The 22,046-nt window shown below is 59.9% G+C and overlaps 2 protein-coding genes across 9 annotated transcripts in view; both read left to right on the top strand.

Annotated features, from left to right (window-relative positions):
• DTX2 (deltex E3 ubiquitin ligase 2) overlaps window positions 1-15,120 on the top strand; it is a 33,827-nt gene extending 18,707 nt beyond the window's left edge. For 4 of the 5 annotated variants that reach the window (XM_033839173.2, XM_033839174.2, XM_033839172.2 and 1 more), the window contains 7 exons: window positions 2,931-3,031; window positions 7,908-8,048; window positions 10,406-10,479; window positions 11,606-11,764; window positions 12,452-12,613; window positions 13,839-13,928; window positions 14,576-15,120. In XM_033839173.2, coding sequence (XP_033695064.1) covers window positions 2,931-3,031; window positions 7,908-8,048; window positions 10,406-10,479; window positions 11,606-11,764; window positions 12,452-12,613; window positions 13,839-13,928; window positions 14,576-14,803 — 955 coding nt within the window. In that variant the 3' untranslated portion in view covers window positions 14,804-15,120. The remainder of the gene's footprint in view (window positions 1-2,930; window positions 3,032-7,907; window positions 8,049-10,405; window positions 10,480-11,605; window positions 11,765-12,451; window positions 12,614-13,838; window positions 13,929-14,575) is intronic. The other variant, XM_033839176.2, reaches the window with a different exon arrangement.
• Window positions 15,121-15,237: 117 nt separating this feature from the next.
• On the top strand, window positions 15,238-21,991 carry UPK3B (uroplakin 3B). 4 transcript variants are annotated; one of them, XM_033840414.2, is made up of 6 exons: window positions 15,238-18,302; window positions 18,453-18,602; window positions 18,840-19,077; window positions 20,283-20,362; window positions 21,100-21,229; window positions 21,699-21,991. In XM_033840414.2, the coding sequence occupies exons 1-6, from the start codon at window positions 18,221-18,223 to the stop codon at window positions 21,856-21,858; spliced, it is 840 nt and encodes a 279-aa protein (XP_033696305.1). In that variant the 5' UTR covers window positions 15,238-18,220; the 3' UTR covers window positions 21,859-21,991. The 4 variants fall into 4 exon arrangements, 3 of the variants coding, with proteins under 3 accessions (XP_033696305.1, XP_033696302.1, XP_033696304.1); XM_033840411.2 differs by adding an exon at window positions 20,861-20,959 and having other exon boundaries at window positions 15,238-18,602; XM_033840413.2 differs by having other exon boundaries at window positions 15,238-18,602.
• Window positions 21,992-22,046: the final 55 nt, after the last annotated feature.

Genomic DNA, 22,046 nt, shown 5'->3' with positions numbered 1-22,046 from the left:
ACTGTCCAGCCTTCTAGCTCTGCCCCCTGTTTGGGACTGTCCAGTCCTGTCTGCGGAGAAGACTAGAAATCTTCCTGTCTCGTGTTCCCAGCTCCGCTTGGAAGCTCCTGGAGACGGTCCCAGACAGGCAAGGCAGGGAGGGCCTAGTAGGTAGAGCCAGGAACCCAGCAGGTGGGACGGGTGCATGAGGCAGGTGAGAGGGAACTCTCGGAAGGGCACTTCATGGGCATATGGTGCCCCCACATCGGGGAACACTCTGCCAGTTTGAGCCCTTTAGAGGACGGTGCAGGGAGATCAGCGACCTCTGAGGTTCTGTGCACCTCTGAGAGTCCCCATCTTGGGACCCACTGGATCCTTTTTTTTTTTTTTTTGTCTTTCTTTTTCGGCTGCGTTGGGTCTTCATTGCTGCGCACGGGCCTTCTCTAGTTGCGGCAAGTGGAGTCTCTACTCTTCATTGAGGTGCGTGGGCTTCTCATTGTGGTGGCTTCTTTTGTTGCGGAGCATGGGCTCCAGGGCGTGCGGGCTCAGCAGCTGTGACGCACGAGCTTAGTTGCTCCGTGGCATGTGGGATCCTCCCGGACCAGGGCTCGAACCCGTGTCCCCTGCGTTGGCAGGCGGACTCCCAACCACTGCGCCACCAGGGAAGTCCCCCACTGGATCCTTTTACTGCTCTGTTCCTTCTGATCACAGCAGAGAAATGCATGGGGGAGGAGCTGGGGAAGGTCGCAGGGCAAGTGACAACATCGTGAGACCCCTAAGCAGATTGAACTTAGCCGTGGTTCCTGGTCCCAGTTCCAGGGTGAGCTGCTCATTGGAAGCCTTACTGCCTGTCTGCTTTCTGCTCTAGAACCTAGGCTTTCTCCCTCAGATACGTTCCTCTCACCAGCAAGGGAGGATCCCGCTTCTCGGACCCCCGCTGGGCCAGTGATGCCCAGCCCACTGAGTAGCCCAGTGCAGTGGCAGAGCCAGGCTTTGGCTTTCCAGCCTCCTGGTTATGGGCTGAAGCTTAGTGCTCCCTGTCGGGTTGGCTTGGGAGATGAAGGATGCCTCCAAGGGCTGTATCTTCTCAAATTCTTCACTTCTAGAACCTGAGAATTGAAGAAACAGGCTCAGGAAGGGTTTGGGGCGTGGCTTCAAATTAAAGGGAGTTTAGCGGGGCCAAAACCTTAGCCCTAGTGTCCTACACACCTAACCCCCCCCCCCCGCCTCCCCGACCCCCACATCATCAGAGCGCCCTGATCCAGTTCCATTGTCCTCTTGGGGCTGAGGGTAGACAAGGGTGGCGGGAAGCGTGGCCGCACAGGTTATTCTGTTTGGGGAGAATAGTCCAGAAATGAAAACCAGTACCAGCCAGTGTGAAATTTTCTGATTTGGGTCAGAACCAGCAGCTCCCTATTGTGTCCACCAGTGGGACCCGTGACCCCAGGCCAGCAGTAGGGAAGGATCTGGGCAGCTTCCAGAAGCATTTGCCGTAACCAGGTGGTTGCTGGTTTGCCGACCGTTGTAAGGGTGGCACAGCAGACTGGAGGCGTCCATCGTTTCCTGAGCACCTTCCCAGCTCCTGGATCCATGCTGGGCCCAGTGGAACAGAGAGGAACATGCCCAGGGCCTGTCCTTGGGGAGCTCCAGTGGAGGGACTGCGTGGAAGGGTTTCAAAACCCTTCCCACTGCGTCACCTTGAACATGGGCAGTGCTGGATTGGAGGACGCAGTCACCGGGAGGGGGAGGAGGTAGCAGGCATGGCGGGCCATCTACGCCAGCTGTCCCCAGGGCAGGGCTCCCTGAAACCATAATGGCACGGGTTTATTACCGTTTAAAAATATAACGGCTTAAAACCAAGTGAGAGACCTGGAATTAGTCACTGTGGGAAGCAAGACCTTCATTGAAAAAAAAATTTCCTGTATTTTGAACTAATTTGGGATTTACAGAAAAGTCACAGAAATAGTACAGAGTTTCCCCACCGCCCTTACTTGACTTCTCGCGTTAACGTCTTTCGTAAACATGGTGCGGCTCAGAACCAGAGAGAGGCTCACCACTGGTGCAGGACTGTTAGCTAAAGACTTTTCCCACTTTCATCGGTGTTTCCTCTGCAGTTGTCTTTCTGTCCCACGATCCCACTTTGCGTCCAGTTGTCATTTCTCCTCCTCCACCTGTTCCTCCTCCTGTGGCCTCCTGTCGAATGGCCATTAATTTGGGTTCGTCAGACGTTTTCTCATGACTGGACTGAGGTTATGCTGTTTTGGCAAGAACCACAAAAGGGGTGTTATTTCCTTCTCGGAGCATCTTCTCTTGGGGTTTCTGATGTTGGTTGGTCCTGTTACTGGTGGTACTGGTCTGGACCACTCAGAGTGGTTTCTGCTGGACTTCCGCTCTGCGGGGAACCACAGAGCCCTCCTTTTGATGAAGCTGGTGAGTTCATAATTCTTTTAGGTTTGTCTTCAGAGTCTCTGATTGTCCAGGAGAACGTTTCTTGACAGCCAAAGCTTCATTCTCGATACCTTGTAAAAAGATGAGGTTCATCCCCAGCAGTGTTCTTTTGTGTCGCTGCCCCGTCCCTGCCTACGGTTCCTTCCCCTCCCCAAGGCCCAACTTGGAGTTTGACTTTTGTCGCTTGATTTTCACAGGGGAAGTGATGGCGGGCCGGCCTCTGGCTTAACATCAAGTATTCAGATTCTCTTTCTTGGTTAGTTTGGGTCTGAGAGGAGTGAACATCAGATCTCTTTGCTCCTCCTTCCAGATACTCTTCATCGGGATCTTTTCTTTAAAAAAAGAAAAAAACAGAAGCCCTCACTGTACAGAGGCAGCTGCAGGAAGTGAAACCACAAAGGGGCCTCGGCAGCACCCGTGTCTTCCTCACTCGGTGTTTCTCCGGCTCCTGTTTCTGCTAAGTCGGCTCCGCACATTAAGCTCTGCCCTCTCTTCTCCCCAAGTGCCTCCCTGCCCAGCGGTCCAGTGAGCAGCCCCAGGAGCGTCCCCGCCACGGTGCCCGTGCAGATGTCGAAGCCCAGCAGGGTCCAGCAAGCTCTCGCAGGTAGGCAGGCTGCTCCCTGGTCCAGGTTCCAGAACAGACTGTGTCTGGCAGGACCAGGACTTGGGGGCAGGGGAGAATGCGTGGGGTAGGGGGAGGAGATTGTGGGGCAGGGGTCTTGTTACCCTGTGTGTTCTCATGGAAACCCAGAGAGGCTCCTTGGGGGGCGGTGCCTTTTTTCAGTGATGGTGTATCCCCCAGCTGGTGAGCCTGGGTGGCTGTTCGTTTATCTTGGTGTTGGGGCGGGCGGGGGGTGAGGGGGGGGGCGGGTCATGCCTAATGACGGTGGGTGCCCTGGTGTGGCCTGTCCCCATCTTTTACGTTTTCACATCGCCTTGAATTATGGTTCAGGAGTCACTTTGCTGTCCACAAATGCTTTAGGCATTTCCCTAAAGGGGCCCCCTGGGGAACTCATAGAACTCTTGGCTGGAGTTAACATTTTGAGTAAGTGCTTTTGTGTCTCTCTAGATCTTTTGTTAACCTTACACCTTTGAACGGTTGTTTTTTTTTAATTGATTAATTAATTTATTTATTTTGGCTGCGTTGGGTCTTCATTGCTGCGCGCAGGCTTTCTCTAGTTGCGGCGAGCGGCGGCTACTCTTCGTTGCAGTGCGCGGGCTCCTCGATGCGGTGGCTTCTCTTGCTGCGGAGCACGGGCTCTAGGTGCGCGGGCTTCAGTAGCTGTGGCACGTGGGCTCAGTAGTTGTGGCTCGTGGGCTCTGGAGCGCAGGCTCAGGAGTTGTGGCACACGGGCTTAGTTGCTCCGCGGCATGTGGGATCTTCCCGGACCAGGGCTCGAACCCATGTCCCCTGCATTGGCAGGCAGATTCTTAACCACTGTGCCACCTGGGAAGCCCCAAACTGTTTTTAAAATTCCTCTTGCGGGTATTAGGAAGCCACTGAAAGTTATTTTTTAACTTATGGGAAATGTAAAATCGTACTTGAAGATACACTGAGGAGTCTGGTGAGCCTCCATCATTTAAAGATGGAGGCAGAGGAGTGAGCTAACCAGACTGGGTGTTGGGTGAGTCACTGTGGTAGCACAGGGGGGATTGGAGGGGACCAGGCCTAGAGGCAGGGAGACCCTGTGGACCTGGACTTCATGCCTCAGGTGGGCCAGCCACTGACTAGGGTCGTGGCCGTAGATGGAGGTAAGGGCTTCTGACTTGGTGGTTGGATTGGTTGTGAGAGGGAAGGAATGGAATGAGGCCTGGTGTACAGCTGCCGACAGAGATAATAAATCATCATAATTAAGGAGGAAGGACTAGGGGTTTTGCATGTGTGGTAACTCATTTCATCCCAATAGCAACTCTGTGGGGGAGGAACTTTGATTCCCATTTTATGTTTAAGGAAAGTGAGGCTCAGAGAACTCCGCAAACCTCCCAGGGCCAACCAGCCAGCCCTTGGCAGAGCTGGGATTCAGCCCCAGGCATTCTTGGCCTCAGAGTCTGGGCTTCTCTCTGTGAGGCAATGGGGCGATGGGTGGGGTGATGGCTGTGGCTGTCGACAGGTGGAGCTGTCCCAGAGGCAGGGAGGTTTGGATGAGCAGTTCAGAAGAGCGGCGTGGGGTGGAGTGGGGCGGCCCGTGCCCGCCCCCCGGGAGTGAGCTTACGGAGACCCAGTTGGATGCCGGGAAGAAGAGCCCTTGAAGGACATGGAAGGACCAGTCAGAGGCGGTGAGGACGGTAGAGTGGGGCCGGGAGAGCCCCAGGAGGGGAGGCTTTCAGTCTGTCAGCTGCTCAGCCATCAGCCCTTTGCTGGGGCAGAGAGAACAGTGAGCAAAAATGTGGCGACTAGGAAGTCCCTGCCCAGTTTAGGTCTTCTCGTGGCATCCGACGCCACAGGTGTTTCAGGCCTGTGTGTGTGTGTGCGTGTGCGTGCGTGTGGTGCTGGTCTTGTTGGAGAGAGGTTGTGGGGGAATGGGCCCAGCCTGCACGCGCCCAGCCCCGTTCAGCTCTGCGGTCACTGAGGCCTTAATACCAATGCCGTGATCACCTCTGCACACAGCTCAGAAGTGGTCTGGGTACTGAGGAGCTCTTGAGGCTGGACCGTCTGCAGGCCACATCCTCTGTGTCCCCTGCCGCCTGGGCTCTCACAGCGATCCTGGAGGCAGGCAGGTATTTTAATCTCCATTTGCTTGTCAGGGAAACAGACCCCAAAGGTTCAGGAACTGGGTCCCAGTGAGGAAAGAGCAGTAGACAAGCCAGCGGCCAGACACCGCCCAGTCTGAATACGTGGCTCTGGCTCGTACCTAAAGCTGGGGCCGCTGTGTGGGGCACCAGGGAACCAGGGATCCTGCGCCCACCCCCAAGAAGCAGGGTCTGGAGAGACCTCTCAGCTGGGCTGCAGTTACGGATTCGATTATGGATTTGGGAACACGCTCACCGCATTGGGGTGAGCACCTGGGCACAGGGGTCTGCAGGTAGGTCTCCAGCCCGGGGATGTACTGCGGAAGGGCTGAGCGCCCCTCTCGCTGGTGGAAGATCCACCTCCGTGTCAGCCAGGCGCGTCAGGTGCTGGCTTTGCTGCCTGCAGCCCGGCCAGGGCCTCTTCTTAAGGGGGGTGGGGAGGAGTGGGCCTCCGACACCGGGGCCAGGCTCCCACCCTGCGAGGGAGGAGGAGTGTCTGCATTTTACGCTGCCAAGACCTGCCCAAGACCGGTCAGCCAGTGGGGAGTGGTACTGGCCTTGAGCCCAGCTTGGTAAGCCAGCGGAGGGTAGGCTTGGACCTGAGCCCTGGTCACTAGACGGAAGGCCAACGCTGGACATCAGAAAGGGGGTGTCTGCACATCTGCCCATGTGCAGGACCTGCCAGGGGCTCCGGCAGATCAAGACGAGAGCAGGAAAAGCCGTGGCTATCCGAGCTGTTACGCCGATTTGGGGGGGCTGTCCCTGAGCCCTTGCTATTGGGGAAGATGTGATGGCCCCTCTTGGTCCCCCCGCCCCTGCCCAATCCTGTCCACTGGACGCCGCTTTTGTGAAGTGTTAGCTCTGGGGTGATTTTCACACTTCTTCACAAGAAGGCAGACCTGCAGGGCATGGGCTGCTTGTCCGTGGACGTCTAAGTTAGGACTTCGCTGTCTGTGTCTCGAGTTCGGAGGAGCAGTTCCTGCATTGAGAAGGGCAGGGGCGTTGTTCACGCTGGCCTCTTGCGGGGCTGATGTGGTCGCCTCAGGGATGTCTGCTCCCCAGCAGGCAGGGACCGGGCACCTCTTGGGGCAGAGTGAAGGAGACGGAGCAGGAGGGGGACGGGGCTGTTTCAGATGGGCAGTCAGGGAGGGGCTGCCGCTCAGGGAGGGGCAGCCAGTGCAGAGGGGTCTGCTTGATGGGCGGGAACTGGTGCATGTTGGGGCAAGTACAAAGCGCCAGGGTTCTCCTAAGGGACTGTTCTCTTTTTTTCCATCTGTCTGCCCCCTGTGCCTGCTTGGCATTTGGCCCACCCGATGTTTAGTTCCACGGGAACCCACAATTTGAGCCCAGGAACAACCTTGGGATGCTGGTGGCATCGAATCACCTGAGGAGCGGGCACCCAGTGTCCAGCCTCGGTCTTCTGCTGTGCACTTTGGTGTCTCCTGGGAGTGACCACCGCAACGCACCCTGTGCTGCCCAGGCTGCCGGCCTCTGCTTCTGTCCCTAACTGGGCGCATTTGCCCCATTGAGAGCCTTTGTTCTCTGGTGGAGGCCACAGTGGGCCCCAGTGGATCCCGAGGCCAGATCTCTCCTCACCGCTCTGGATCGCCTCTGGAGTGGGCAGCAGGTCCACCTGGCTTGTCCGCTGTGCCCAGACCCCTTGCCACATTCTGAGCACCTAGAAAGCCCCCCTAAGGGAGGTGCCCGAGGGGAAGCCCAGAGCTCCCTTCCCTGGGGGAGGAGGTGCTTTTGAGCCTGACTAGGGACAGGGAGGATTGGGTAGAGGGTGCTGTGGACAGCAGGGTGCCTGAGAGTGTGGCAGGAACGGGGACTCCAGCGGGAGGACGTGCTGTGTTCCAGGTCCTTGGGGAGCGCGGGTGAGGGTCCAGCTAGGATGCGTGTGGAGCGCCAGGCTGAGGAGTGAGGCATCCCTCCTGCAGGCATCAGGAAGGAGGGACAAGGTTGGACAGGCCACTCGGCGCGGCGGCCTGCTGCGGCTCCCTCACGCTGTGGGCTGCCCCTGTGCTCCCACCCAGGGCAAAGGGGACCAGAGAAAGAAGCCACGGCCTGGGACCTCAACTGCTCCAGAGGAGCGGCCACAGGGGCCATGGGGACGCCTCGGTGGGGGAGCAGGCCCGGGGCAGCATTCCCGCTGGCCCGCCCCGCCCCAGCGATGGCGCTGAAGGCACCTAGGCGGGCCAGGTGCGGCGTGCAAAACAGGCAGCGCCGCACGGGGGCAAGGTGAGCAGGAGCTGAGGGGCGCGGCCGAGGGGGCACAGAGCGAGGACCGTGAGCTCCAGCCCATCTGCGTCTCCATAGCTTGGCTGCGCCCTTCTGTGTCGCCCGTCTGCTCTCCTTCCTCATGCCTGGCACAGAGAGGCGCCCACCAGAACTGCTGAGGAGGCTTCCGGGGGTGGCGTTCTGCCCTCTGCCCTCCCGAAGCAACAGACTCGCCCACTGCATGCTCCAGGCACGGGCTGATGGGTTGCTTGCACAGACCCCTTTGGAGCTTGGGGCCAAGGCTCCCACCAGCCAGGCATTTCACTGGTTCCCGACCCAGAGCTTAGCCCTGCCGGCCCGGATAGGCCCTGGCAGCCTCGAGCAGCCGGATTCCCCGGGGAGATCGGCAGGTCCTGATGGCCGTTGACAGTGCCAGCTGGACACAGCCGGGGTTTGTGGAGGTCACATGCTGAACGACTCCTTCTAACGTTTCTCCCCTCTCTGCATGTCTGATCTCGCACCCCGTGTAGGCATGACGAGTATTCTGATGTCAGCCATTGGACTCCCTGTGTGTCTTAGCCGCGCACCCCAGCCCGCCAGCCCTCCCGCCTCCTGTCTGGCCTCTAAAAGTCACAGCTCAGTTAAGAGATTGAGGAAAATGTCCATGAAAGGTAGTTCCTGCTCACAAATACTCTCTGGCCTCTGCTAAGCCTCCTCCGAGTCTTGCTGCCTCTGACTCTTCTGCACCGAACGCTCTTCTCTGACCACCACGGCCCTCCGCCGCTTCCTTCGAAGGGCCAGCCCATGTGGGGCTACTTCAGAGGGGTCCCCCGATGACCACTGCCCTGGCCGTCACACGGCCAGGGAGGAAGGGGTTTCAGAACCGTTGGAAGGCACTGTGAGTTTTAACAGAACTCAGGTGGAGGGGCCTGTGGGTAGTAAGTTCTAAACCTGCCGTTTCTAAAGCCGATGATGGCTCTGCTTCCATCGTTGGGCCAGAGAAGTGCGACCGCTCTGGTGACCTTCAGATGGTGTGAGAGCGGGCATGGCTCTGGCTCCGCCAGTCCTGGGTTTCCAGAGCTCACGGGCTTTGTGAACTCACACAAGCCTCCCGTTCATGAGCGGAGCGCCTCCTACAGGGCAGGTTGCTTGTGGGAGGAATAGGAAGTAAATCGCTTGGGAAGCGCCTGGCAAGTAGCAGTAGTACGGTGGTTGCTCTGATCCTGTTCACTGCCTGTCTAACCCCCGCCCAACGGGGGAGGAGGGAGGCCAGGGAGGGGCGGGGCTAATCCTGCCCAGCCCCGCCCCACCCCTAGCAGTCGCTCCTGCCCTGCTCCCCCTTCTTACTCTGCCTCAGAGGCCGGCAGCTTCCTGAGGCACTCGGGTTTGCCCCGGGAAAACAAGGCTCTCAGCAGACGCTCTGGCCTTCCTGGGCTCGGATGTCCCTTTCGTGGGGTAGGCGGTCACCTGGCTGGCCCCCTTTGAGAAAAGTGGCTCCTGGTGAGTTACCTCCAGTTCTGAAAGGCTGCCTGGGCACAGGCAGGCAGAGAGGTAGGGGTGCTGAGCCAGGCCTCACCGGAGGGATCCCAGGGTCCAGCTGGAGACTGGCCTGTCCCTAGTCGACGTGGCCTTCTAGACCAGTCTTTTCTAGAAGGCCTCCTCCCCTCAATCAGAATAGAGTCCCAGCCAGCAGGATGGCCACCCGGTGCCGGTGGGGACTGTGCTTTTGCCTGGCTTTCTCCCCAGCGACCAGAGTCAGAGTCCTAGAAGTCTGTGTGTATGGGGGTGCGTGAGCGTGTGTATGGGGTGCGTGGTCTTCCTTTGCCTCTAGCTGTTTTTCAGGTCATAGCAGCTAATGCCCTTACAGTGATCACGGCTTTGGTTGGTATTGGGTCCACTTTTTAGATGAGAGGACTGAGACTCAGAGGTGACCTGATTTGGTCCCAGCCCAAGAGCCAGAATCCAACCTGACATCACCAGGTCCCTGCCCCTCTGCTCCCCTCATAACTGTCACCTGGCCTTCTCTGGTCTAGAAGGAGCTCAGGCTTGTAAGTCTTTGCAGCCACAGGCTGATGGCCGTGAGCTTGGGTTCACACCAGAGCCCCTCTGGTCTCAGGGTCTAGGACCAGGAGCTCCCCCTGACCTTGAGACAGGATGACAAGCCCTGCCGGGATCACTCTTCCCAGGCTGCGCTGGTCTCCCTGGTCCCTCCCCTGTGCTCCGCTTTGCTGTCCCTCTGTGATTCTGCAGCTGCCTCTGCCTGGAGAACCCCTGCCATGCTGATTCTCTAGCTGGGGGCATTTCTTCTCCTTGGGGTGGGGCCTGTTTGGTGCAGGGCCGCTCCGGGCTTCCTGCACAGGTGCACACAGAGAAGTGGGAGGTTTCGGGAGGAGGGGTCGGGGACAGAACTGTGGGCAGCTTAGGAATGGAGGAGGCATGTCACTGACACCCCACAGTCCAGGGACAAGCCCAAGAAGACTGTGGTTTGTTGTGGCCGTGTGGCCGTCACCTGCAGTTGGTATGCACACAGATGTCCCCATGGGGTAGGCACGCACTACACACTTGACTCAGAAAACTTACTTCTCTTACCGAGACTTTCTTACAAGAATGATGAAAGCTGAGTAAAATAACACAGCCAGAACGTGCTCCAGAGTATCTGTTTTAGAAGCTGCTGTTTGACCCTTCCGCATGTCCTCTGAAGCCTGGGACGGGTTTCCTGAGTGAAGGTGTGCAGGGCCCCGTCGTGGCTCCTGAGGGCTGTGGCCAGCTGCTGTCTCTGCCCCTCTTCCGTCTCCTCCAGGGCTCCTGGGGCCGGGCCCCCGGCGTGGGCCGGGAAGGGCTCAGCTGGCAGAGCTCCGGGGCGTTCTGCGCCTGGCCCAGGTCTCTCCTCTCCTGCACGCTAACGTTCCCCTCTGAGCCGCCCTAACATCCCTCCCAGCAACTTGGACCGCTCCCTGTCGTCCTTTCTCTCTCGTTCCAGCATCTCCAGTTCGCTCTCCTCGGGACACCGCTTATGTTCTTCTTTTAGGAGGGCCTCCAAAGCCAGAGCCGGAGCAGGTGATAAAAAACTACACAGAAGAGCTGAAGACGGCCCTGGATGAGGTGCGTGTCACGGGAACCACGGTGCTTTTGGTTTTGTTTGGAAATGAGGGGTGGCTTAGACGAGGATGCCAGCCTGTCCCCCGCTGGAAGGTGCCTCGTCCAGAGAGCCATCCTGCCCCCCGCTGTTGGGAGGGCCGGTCGGGGTTCCTGTGGCTAACCCAGCCTGCCAGACCCCCGTCACGGCTGCACCTGGGCCTCTCTCTGCTGAGCCTCGCTTCGGGGCTGTGGCACCACTTTTCTCCGATTTGCGTGGAGGGTCCTGGAGAATCTGGAGGGGCGGGGGTCAAGGTCATTCGTGCCAGTCCAGAGCCGAGGACTCTCTCGCCTCTTTCTCCTGCAAACTGAGTGCATAGGAAGCATCTGGTTGGTAAAGGTTTGGACAGAAACCTGAAAGTCATCCTCACGTCGGCCCCTCCCTCCAGCCTGCTCTGCCCTCCCCCTTCACAGCTGTCTGTCTGTCTGTCTCTGCCTTTGTGCTCACCCAGCACAGCTGGGCTGCTTTGCCCCCCGCCACCCCCCCTCCAAGCTGCCGGCTACACAGCTGACACGTGGCCACGATGACTTAGTACCCGCTGCTCACAGCCTCTCAGCTGGGCCCCCGACGTGTAAGACGAAGAAGCCCCAGCCCCGAACGTGGCCGTCAGGGCCTCCTGGGATCTGGTCCTCCCCCCACCTCGCTTTGTCGCCTGCACCCTGGTCGCCCCTTGCCCTGCAGGTGCGCCGCCCCTCCCAGCGGAAACGCTGGCTCCTGCTTCAGAACGCTTTCTTCTCTCTACCCGAGGGCCCGGGCCCGTTCCCATGCTTGTGCGTCTGACAAGTTCCCTTTCCCTTGTAAAGCCCAGCGCTGAGGGCCCCTCCCGTACTTACCTCTCTGCCTGGCTGTCCTGGCCGCCCCCCCGCCTGTGCTTCAGTCGTTACACCGGCCCCCACGCTTGGTGCCGCCTGCCGTCTCCTCTGCTGTGGTGACGGTGAGCCCTCTGTGCTCCCAGCCTCCGGAACAAACAGCTGTCAGATTGAGTTAGACTGGGGTGAGGCACTTCAGCAGACGAAGGTCGATCCTACAGGACTCACCTGCTGTGGCACAGGGGCCATGGGTGAGCGTTCCCCGGGTTGGGTCTCCCTCCAGGACTGCATCATCTGTATGGAGAAGCTGTCCATGGCGTCCGGCTACAGCGACGCGACCGACAGCAAGACCTTTGGGCCGGTGGCTGTGGGCCGCTTGGCCAAGTGCAGCCACGCCTTCCACCTGCTCTGCCTGCTGGCCATGTACTGCAACGGAAACAAGGTACCCATGGCCCACCAGGGCCAGGGGTGGGGGTCGGGGTCTCCTTCCCGCAGCCTGTACCTGTCATGTTGCACTTAAGCAGGTGACTGGGGCTGCCGTGTGAGAGGCCCAGGACCTGCTCGGAGGCAGCCTTGAGATGTCTGCAGCCCTGGCCCTGCAGCAGGATGGGCCTGGGGGTGGCAGGCGATGCCTGGCTGCCCTGCCTTTGGTGTAGTTTAGCCGGAGTGGACAGGTTAGGGGGACGGAGAGAACGAAGGCCCGTGGTGGGCCTCGGGGCCTGGCCTTTGCACAGTGTCCCCGTGCCATCGTGTACCAGCCAAGATGCCAGCTTATCAGTCCCTCGTTCACAGGGTTTTCTTTTTCATCTTAAACATGATTCGGCTGTGCAAGCTTTTGCTCATAAAGCTCATTTTCTTACCTGATGCCAGTCTCTGGGTACCTTGTCCCTTTAATGAAAATTGCATGAGTTTCTGGGTTAAAACTTATCTTTCCAAGGAAGCTTCTAGAATCAAGTTTCTTTGTGAGGAGGCTGCCTGGGAGTTGGGCAATGCGCCTGGGACCCACTGTGTGACTCGGGGCCAAACCCGTGTCCCTGTGGGCCTCTTTCCCATCTAGCCAGCGGGGTGGCTGGCCTGGGTGCCCACTCAGGGGCCCCGACTCAGTCCACGGCATTCTGCCTTGTCCCAGGATGGAAGCTTGCAGTGTCCTTCCTGCAAAACCATCTATGGGGAGAAAACTGGAACCCAGCCCCGGGGGAAGATGGAGGTGTTCACGTTCCAGGTGTCCCTCCCCGGCCACGAGGACTGTGGGACAATCCTTATAGTCTACAACATTCCCCATGGCATTCAGGTAAGGGGCCCCGGCACAAGAGAAGCCTCCTCGGATCTTTCTGGAATCAGCCCTTCTCGGGTGCTGTCCTTTCTCTCCTGCCCCCTCCTAGCAGTCTGCGCACCCCGGGTCACTGTGAAGGTGCCTAGGCTGCCAAGTCAGGCCACCAGCAACCAGGAGGCACTGGTGCTGGGGGCTAGAGCCAGCTCCTAGGGTTGTGGAAGCAAAGAGGTGGCCCTAGCCCTTTCCTGAGCCAGGGAGGGCTTCCTGGAGGCAGAGGCATCTTCGCTGGACTTGTACTGGGTGGAAGGCCAGCAAGCGTCCAAGCAGGAGGAGCGCTTTTATTGGGCCGGCCGGCTGGCGAGCCCACAGGGGCAGAGCACAGGGTGGGGAGGGCTGGCTGGCCTGACTGCTCTTGAGGGACCCGCTCAGTGGCCTGATCCAGGCCTGCGTGGGGCGTGCGGGGACAGGAACCCAAGCTCATTGGGGACCCAGACGGGAGCCCTGGCCCCTGAGGTCTCTGCCTTGGACCAGGTGGGGGGGATCTCAGAGCCTGGGCAGGTTGGGAAGATACTGGGTAGTGGGGGCCAGGAGTCTGACGGGATGTCACTCGGTTTTGTCTAATGTGCTTCCCCTGGTTTCCCTCCAGTTCTCTGTGGCTCAAAGTGAAATTTAGAAACACTCCAGACAGCAGTAGAGCCACAGAGCGGGAGGGGACTTTGGAGTTGTACATGGCGTGTCACCGTGTGGCCGAGGGCACAGCAAGGGCTGTGCGCGGTTCCAACCGCCAGCCTCTGTCCAGCCTGCCGCCACTGTCTCGGGCCCCACTCCGGCCACTTCTGGAGCGAGAGTGGAGGGGCTGTGTGCCCGAGTGAGGGTGTCAGGCAGCGGGCCCTGCCATCTGGTCCAGAGAGCCCCGTGCCCGGAGGGCCGCCAGCGAAGCAAGCGCTTCCGTCCCTGCCTCTAAAGGGTCCGGGCTCTTTGGGGAAGTGGAGGGAGTTAGCCGGAGTGTCTGACGCCAGGCTGAGCGGCCCGGGTTCAGGGAGGGCAGTCGTGGGTGGGCGCCGTGTTCACGGTGGGTCTTCAGAGCGAGATGTGAGACGGCAGTCGATTTGGTTGGTCACTTGAGCGCAGCAGTAGCCCCACCTGGAAGGCGAAGGGGTGAGGCTGGGCACCCGTGTCCGAGCACCTCTGCAGCCGGAGGGCCCCTCAGCTCCCACTCCCCGCATCTGTGTGCCTCCTGCAGGGCCCGGAACACCCCAACCCTGGAAAGCCGTTCACCGCCAGAGGGTTTCCCCGCCAGTGCTACCTTCCGGACAACGCCCAGGGCCGCAAGGTAAAGGCCCGGCCGACGCCCCTGGGAGTGGCCCCCCTTCCCCCCGGCTGGCAGCTCTGGGCCCAGCTGTCTGTGTGCAGTGGGAGGCGGTGGGGTGGGGAGGGCCCAGCTCGGCGGCCACACCAGATCTGCCTCTGCTCACCTTACTGCGACAGGCAGAGGGGGATGAGGCCTGGGGGCCGGCTGGGGTGTGGGCCACCCCTTCCCGGGGACCTGCTGTGCGTTAGGCATCCCAGGTGCCCGGGGTCCAGGGAGAGACGAGCTGACCTCACAGGTGCTCCAGTGGGAGGACGGGATGGGGAGGCGCTGGGGCCGTTCTACCTGGGTGGTGGGGGCGGTGGCCTGCAGAGCCACCTCTGCACTGAGACCTGAGTTGGGACTTCCCAGCTCTCCGAAGGCCAGGGAAGAGCATGCCAGGCAGACAGAAGAGCCGGTGTGGTGGCTTTGGGGTGGGGACAGCTCCGAGGGTGTGAAGAGGCTTAGGGAGGTGAGGGGGTGTCGGGGTGGGTGTCTGCTCTCCAGGCCAGCCCCGGGAGCTGGGGTTTGTTCTAAGCGCTTGTTCACGGCCACCTTCTTCCCCCACTCCCCGCCATTCCCTCCCCTTCCCCCTCTTCCTGCCTCCCCACCATCCCCTCCCCCTTGGGCAGGTCCTGGAGCTGCTGAAGGTGGCCTGGAAGAGGCGACTTATCTTCACAGTAGGGACGTCCAGCACCACGGGGGAGACCGACACGGTGGTGTGGAACGAGATTCACCACAAGACAGAGATGGACCGCAACGTGACAGGCCACGGCTACCCCGACCCCAACTACCTGCAGAACGTGCTGGCCGAGCTGGCCGCCCAGGGGGTGACTGAGGACTGCCTGCAGCAGCAGTGAGCTGGGGGCGCAGGCGTGCCCCCCCGGAGCCCAGGCTGCTCCTGCCTGCCTGTCCCCATCCCCCGGCCCCCCCAGGCCCGGGTCTGTGTGGGAACTGGGCGAGCCTGGGGGTCATACTCGTGAGGGCTTTGGATGCAGCTACCTCAGTGCGTGGGCCCCTCCGTCCTCGGTGGGCCGCGTTGGGCCATCGGTGCTGGGGGCCCTGCAGGGGGTGAGGAGAGACTGCCTGCTGTGCCCCCAGCCAGGGGCAGGCCTGGGTCTGGGTCAGCTTCTCATACCTCAGATGTTCTATTTGCAATAAATGCCCTATAGCCAAAGTCAGCGGGCCCTGGTGGGTTTGTCAGCGGAGAGGCTGCGTGTGCGTGCGTGTGTGTGTGTGTGTGTGTGTGTGTGTGTAAAATCTGATGTGTGAAGGCCAGCACACACATGTCCTGCTGCATCAGAACAGGAAGGGGCCTTACAGGCTGCCCATCCAACCCCCTAAATGAAGAAACCAAGGCTACAGTGAGGCCAGGAGCCCGGCGCTGACCTGAGCTGCTCCCGGGCCCCGCCCCAGTTCTCCTTGCAGTGCGCAGTCCAGCAGCTCTGCCAGGGCCCCTCCCATCTCTTTCCCCAGGGTTCTGGCTTTCTAAGTACTGCTCACATGGGGCAGGTGCTGCTGTCTTCATTCTACAGGTGAGGAAACAGGTTCAAGGGTACAGTGACAGCGGTAGAGCCGGGACTGGAATCCCGGACAGGATTGATCTGACCCCATCCTCAAAGTTCTCATCCTTCCCAACCTTCTTAGAAGGAGGATCCAATACTCGCAGGCTTGCTGTCTGCCTGGCGGGGGTGAGTGTGGCCTGGGGCTGAAGAGACACACACCCGAGTGACGTAAGGGCTGTGGGGGAGGGGGTTTGCGGGAGGGGGTTTGCTTTCACAAGCCCTTCTCGTATAAGAAAAGGACTGAAATTCTATGTTAGAACGCGCTGGTACAAAGATGAATATATGTTAGAGCATTTTCTTTCATCTAGAAGTTCCTTTTTTTTCTTTCTTTCTGATTTTAAAAGAAATTTAAGCATTTTTGTGGACCCCTAGCAGTATCGTGGGCCCTGGGCACTTGTGCCCACTGCCTCGTGGAGAAGTTGGCTGGGGAGGGCAGGGAGGCCTCCATAGAGAAGCTGGACCCCAATCCTGTTTGGTTCCACGGTGAGACTCGCTCCACTGCTCACAGGGCACAGGAGTTGGGTGGGCACCCGAGTGCCACCCTTATGCTCGGCTCCCACCATTACAGCACAGTGAGAGTCAGAATCGGAGAAAATGTTCGCAAATCTTATGCCTGATAGGGGTCTCGTATCCAAAAAATGTCAAGAACTCTTACAACTCAACAATAAAAAGACAGATCCCCAATTTTTTTTAAATGGGCAAAGGACTTGAATAGATATTTCTCTGAAAAAGATACACAGCTGGCTGACAAGCACATGGAAAATGCTCAACGTCATTAGGGAAACGCAAATCAAAACCACAAAGTGATACCACTTCATACCCATTAGGGTGGTTATTATAAAAAAAAAAAACAGGGAATAAATATTGGTGAGGATGTGGAGAAATTGGAACCCTCATCCACGGCCGGTGGGAATGTAAAGTGTAGCCACTTTGGAAAACAGCTGGGCAGGGCCTCAGAAAGCAGTTACCGTATGACTCCGCAATTAAAACTACCAGGTGAGTATCCAAGAACTGAAAACATGCCCACGGTAACACTCACAATAGCCAGAAAGCGGGAGCAACCCAAATGTCCATCAGCTGATGCACGATAAACAAAATGTGATGTGTCCATGCAACGGAATGCTGTTCAGCCAGAAAACAGAATGAACTATTAACACATACAACGTGGACGAGCCTTGAAAACATTATGCCAAGTGAAAGAAGCCAGACAGAGAAGGATGCACTGTGTGATTCGCTTCATATGAAATATCCAGAAGAGGCACATCCAGAGAGACAGAAAGTAACTTAGTGGTTGTCAGGGGGAGGGGGGATTGGGAGTGACTGTTTTAATGGGGTGGTGAAAAGGTTCTGGAATCTGGTGATTTATGGCCAGTGAAATTTAAGAGGAAGTCTACAGGGGCTTCTAGGAAAGCTTATGTTTTTCTGATAAAAGAGAGAGATTGGATAACACCTCCCTGCTCCTCCCTTCTTCCTACTTTGATTGAGGATATGATGGCTGGAGCCACAGCAGCCATCTTGCTACAATGAGAAAAAGGCCAAGAGAATCTCAGAGACATTGACCCTATCGTCATTTGACCAAGCCCATGCCAGCAGCTGTCCTCCTCCAGGATTCTTGTAAATAAAAATAAATCCCTCCTTGTTTAAGCAAAACAAAAACAAGCCCCCCCCCAAAAAAACCAAAGCCCCCAGAAAACAAAAACCACTGAACTGTACATTTTAAAATGACATGGTATGTGAATTATATCTCAATTTTTAAAACACATATAGGGAATTCCCTAGCAGTCCAGTGGTTAGGACTCCACGCTTTCCCTGCCGAGGGCCTGGATTCAGTCCCTGGTCAGTCAGGGAACTAAGATCCCACAGGCCGTGTGGCACAGCCAAAAAAAATTAAAATTTAAATACTTAAAAAGTAAATACTTAAAAATTTAAAAATACATATATAGTGAGAACCCGTGGGAGTAATGTAAGTAGGGCAGGTGTCCCCAACCCCCAGGCCGAAGACTGGTACCCATCCGTGGAAAACTTGTCCTCCACGAAACCAGTCCCTGGTGCCAAAAAGGTTGGGGACCACTGAAGTAGGGGACTTGCTAGCTGTCAAGGGCTCTACAATCCTTTCTCTGAGTCCATGTGATTCCTTTGGACGAAGGAACTGGGGAGTGAGGGAGGATGTGGCCTTGTGGAGGAAGGGCAGGGTGCAGAGATGGCAGCAGGGCCAGGGGCGGTGATGGGGCTGGCGTCAGACAGGTTGGGGCTGCCCACTTCCTTCCCTGGGTGGGGATGGAAGGTCAGAGGGAGGCTCCTGGCACCTGGGGTGCAGGAATCTCTGGCATGTGGCCCTGAGCCCTTGTTTCCAGAGATCAGCCCTCCTCCCCAGGGCTGGGAGGCTGGGTGGGACCCAAATTCAGACATGGGCCTCTGGGGTGACCTGGCCTGCATCTTGGGGGTCCAATGACCTCTCTCGCTCAGCTCCAGCGGCCCTGCTCCTGCCCTCCTAACTGGCCCTGGCCTGCCCCACACCGGAGCCCTGCCCAGCTCCCTCCCCGTGGTGGGCTGGGCTGGGAGGAGGAGTGAGGGTGAACTTACATTTTCAGGTCTTTCAAGCCCTCGGCCAGGGGGCAGCCTGACTAACCAGCTCCTCCAGGCCCGCGGTGTTGGGGGAGGGGGTGAGGCCGAGCCCCAGGCTGTGGATGCGTGGGTGCTCTGCAGGCCATCATGGGGCTCCCCTGGAGGCAGCTGCGCCCTTGTCTGCTGCTCCTCGTGGTGCTGGTGTGGCCCCAGCCCTGCACGAGCCTGGGTGAGTGGGGGTCCCGGGATGGGTGCCCCTGGCCAGATCCAAGGGGCTGGGGCACCTGCCGGGACCCTGGGAGCCCGCCCCCTCCGATTGGGAGAGGCAGCCCCAGGGGCAGTGGGCCCTGGGCCCTCACCCCTATCTCCACGGCCGCAGAGCTCATCCCCTACACGCCACGGATAACAGCCTGGGACCTGGAAGGGAAGGTCACGGCCACCACGTTTTCCCTGGAGCAGCCGCGCTGTGTCCTGGAAGGGCACGCCAGTGCTGCCAGCACCGTCTGGCTGGTGGTGGCCTTCAGCAACGGTATGTCCTGGTGCAGGCCTGGGGCTGAGGACAGCTGCAGGGGCCCTGGGAACCCCTCACAACTGGGTGTGGATTGGGAGTTTGGGCTTTATCCAGAGCGCGGTCTGAGAGGTGACAAAGTCTCATGTGAGGCTTGGAGGGCCAGGGCTGGAGGCCTTGGACCCAGCCAGGGGCTGTGGCGAGGTCCCGTCCGCTCCTCCCCTCCGGCCCCAATCTGTTTGTCCCTCACTCCTGCAGCCTCCAGGGACTTCCAGAGTCCCCAGACACTGGCTGAGATCCCAGCCTCCCCGAGGCTGCCGACGGATGGCCACTACATGACGCTGCCCCTGACCCTGGATCAGCTGCCCTGTGAGGACCCAGTGGGTGGCAGGGGGGCCGCCCCGGTGCTTAGGGTGGGCAATGACGCCGGCTGCCTTGCTGACCTCCAGCAGCCACCGTACTGCAACGCCCCCCTCCCCGGCCCTGGACCTTACAGGTGGGTCACCCAACCTGGACCTTGGGAGAGGGCTGTGCTGGGAGAGGAGGGGTTTTGGGGACCAGGGCTGCCCCCCCACCCCAGCCTCTCCCCAGGCCTCTGTCCTGGCCCGTCCCCTTCCCGGCTGCAGGCGGAGCAAGCCCCTCCCCTTCACAAGCCTGGGTTTCTTCCTCTGTGGGGTCCGACCAGCTGGGGGGGCAGACAGAATGTGGCCCTTCCAGGAGGCCCACGAGGAGGAGATGGGCATCGCAGAGCCGGTGGGGTGGGGGTTGGGGAGGAGTCTGCAGGCCCCACAAGGGGGGAGGGGAATGCTGCAGGGCCCACCGTCCCTCCCACAGGTAAATCTGGCGGGAAACTAAGCCTGGGGCTGAGGGTGGAGCCGGGGTGGGAGAGCAGGTGTCAGACGAGGGGACAAGGCCAGAGGTCTTCGGGGAGACCAAGTGCGGCTGGGGGAACCGGCAGGGAGCGCAGGCAAGGCGGGCCGGGGCGTAGGCTCCACCCACGCCTCCCTCGCCCTCTCACCCAGCCCGGCCAGGTCCCCCTCCCCCTCCCCGTGGCCACTCCCTGGCGCGGCCTCCAGTTATACCTGCCGCCGCATCCCTAGCGTACCCCGGAGCCGTCCCGTCAGTGCCAGCCTGCCTGCGTTCCTTGCGGCTCGGAAACCTTCCGGAGCTCCGCCCCCCACCCGCGGACAAAGATAAAAACCGAGGCTTCGCACGGCTCCCGGTGCCCCCCGAGCTCAGCCTGCCCCTTCCCGTGGCTCCGAGTGCGCCCTGATCACAGCCCTCCCTCCCTGGCCTTTGCCTGGGGTACCCGCCCTTATAGGGGCGCCTTCCAAGGCCTCACAGACTCCTCACAGCCAGCAGTTCTCTGGGAAGCCAGGGCCCCCCAGCCCCATGCGCCCCGCTGAGCCACCCTGCATGTGACACTTAGTAATCGGGGCCACCTAAACCAGATAGAGTGTCTGGAGAGTGACGGTTCAGATGGTTTGGGGCTGCTGGCACAGGTCACTGTGGCCAGAGAGGTCTCCGGGGGTCCTTAGAGCAGGGCCAGGCTTCAGCGGTGCTGATGGGCCCCACCCTGCCCTATACATGGAAAGGCCCACAGCCTGGCCAGCCAGCAACAGCTGCCTGGGGCCTGGCCAAGGTGGGTGCCTCGCCCAGGGCAGTCGAGGCTCGGAGCCTCACCCTTCCTCCTCTCCCCAGGGTGAAGTTCCTCCTGATGGACTCCAAGGGCTCACCCCAGGCCCAGACGAGGTGGTCCGACCCCATCACTCTCCGCCAAGGTAGCGCTGGGGGAGGGGTGCTCCGGCTCTAGTCTGCCCCGTGTGGACTGGCCGCCCTCTCCACCATGGTCGTGCTCAGCCGGCCCCCGCCCCATACAGAACCTCGTGCTGGAGGCTGGGGCACTGGGTCAACCCCATCAGCAGAGACACCGGCTCTGTCCACCCCAAAATGTTTGCCAACCCTCGGGTGCCCCGGGCCCCAGCCCCGTCATAGACAGAAGCAGTCTCCCCTCCTTCAAGGAGCCAACCCTGTGCCCAGCACTGCCAGGTGGAGGAGAAGGGCCAGGGCAAGAAGGAGGCTGGAGTCGGTCAGGGCCGTGGGTCCCGGGATAAGGAAACGGCACGTGAAACGCTGGAGTGTCCCACATGTGGGCGCCCGGGAGATGGGCTGAGAGGCCGGGCTGGTGGTGTTGGTGGGTCTTGTCATGTGAGGGCCTTGAATGCCAGGCTCCAGGAGCAGGGCAGTCCTGAGCTCTGTTGCCACGCTTCCTGCCACAGGCGGGGCAGTGGGCAGGCACATCGGTGGGAACAGCCCAGAAGGTGAGACCAAGGCAGAGGCTGGAGCGATGGCTGGTGGTCCAGGCTGGCAGAACACAGGTGCCTAGCTGAGAGGGACAGATGGATGGGTTCAGGAGGCTGGCTGGGGATGTAAGGCAGTCAGCCTTGGGTGGGAGCATGGTGGGGAGGTGACCGCCCTGGGGTCCAGGGGCAGCCTCTGAGAGCCACTGTGTGTGCAGGGAAGTCCCCAGGCTCCATTGACACGTGGCCAGGCCGGCGAAGTGGCGACATGGTTGTCATTACCTCCATTCTCTCTTCTCTGGCCGGTCTCCTGCTCCTGGCCTTCCTGGCAGCCTCCAGCGTGCGCTTGTGAGTGCTGACACCCCCGAGGGCCCCTCTCTCACCCAGAACCCCTTCCCTCTCACTGGTCCCAGCACCTGGAAGCCCTCCATGAGCCCTGTGGTTCTGAGGTGGGCGGTGCCTCTTCCAGGGATGTGCAGGGAATTCCCCGCCCCCCCCCCAATATCTCTCACCTGGGAGGTCAGGGAGGTGGTCCAGCAGCTCCTCTGACGACAGGTTCAGAGAAGGGGCCACCTCGTTCTGACTGGGCCCTTCTCCTCCCTGACCTTGTTTTCTCTCCAGTGAGCCCTCTATCATTTCAGCGAACTGACACCCAGGTAGTCAGGGTGGCCACCTGGAGGAGGCACACCTCCAGTTGGTTCTACAAGGGAGGAGAGGGAGAGCAGAGGCTGCAGGGGGAGGGCTCTGGGAGTGGGGAGCTCGGCAGCCTACTCCACCCAGCAGGATGACAGCTGCGCCTCTTCGTCTCCCCATCCAGCTCCAGCCTGTGGTGGCCGGAGGAGGCCCCAGAGCAGCTGCGAACCGGCTCCTTCATGGGGACGCGTTACATGACCCACCACATCCCACCCAGCGAGGCTGCCACGCTGCCCGTGGGCTGCGAGCCTGGCCTGGAACCCCTCCCCAGCCTCAGCCCCTAGCCTGGCCCGTACAGCTGGGGCTGGGGCAGTGGGGGACCTGCACCTACGTGCCCCTCCCCCATCGCACCTCCCCACCCTGCCTGAAATCCATCCCACCACTAGCAGCCCTGCCTTGGGCTTTCCCAGTTCCCCCGCTCCAGGCAGTGAAGTTGCACTCAGGGGAGGGCTGTGGTCAGGCTGGGCATCCA

The sequence above is a fragment of the Tursiops truncatus genome, chromosome 15 (assembly GCF_011762595.2).
Source record: "Tursiops truncatus isolate mTurTru1 chromosome 15, mTurTru1.mat.Y, whole genome shotgun sequence".
Taxonomy (NCBI): domain Eukaryota; kingdom Metazoa; phylum Chordata; class Mammalia; order Artiodactyla; family Delphinidae; genus Tursiops; species Tursiops truncatus.
This window is presented reverse-complemented; position numbering and strand designations above follow the sequence as displayed.

Coding starts and splice junctions, on each gene's coding strand:
- UPK3B (XM_033840411.2), top strand. CDS start 18,221: ATGGGGCTCCCCTGGAGGCAGCTGCGCCCTTGTCTGCTGCTCCTCGTG. Junction 18,603..18,839: donor GGTGGTGGCCTTCAGCAACG/GTATGTCCTGGT, acceptor TCACTCCTGCAG/CCTCCAGGGACTTCCAGAGT. Junction 20,363..20,860: donor CCCCATCACTCTCCGCCAAG/GTAGCGCTGGGG, acceptor TTCCTGCCACAG/GCGGGGCAGTGGGCAGGCAC.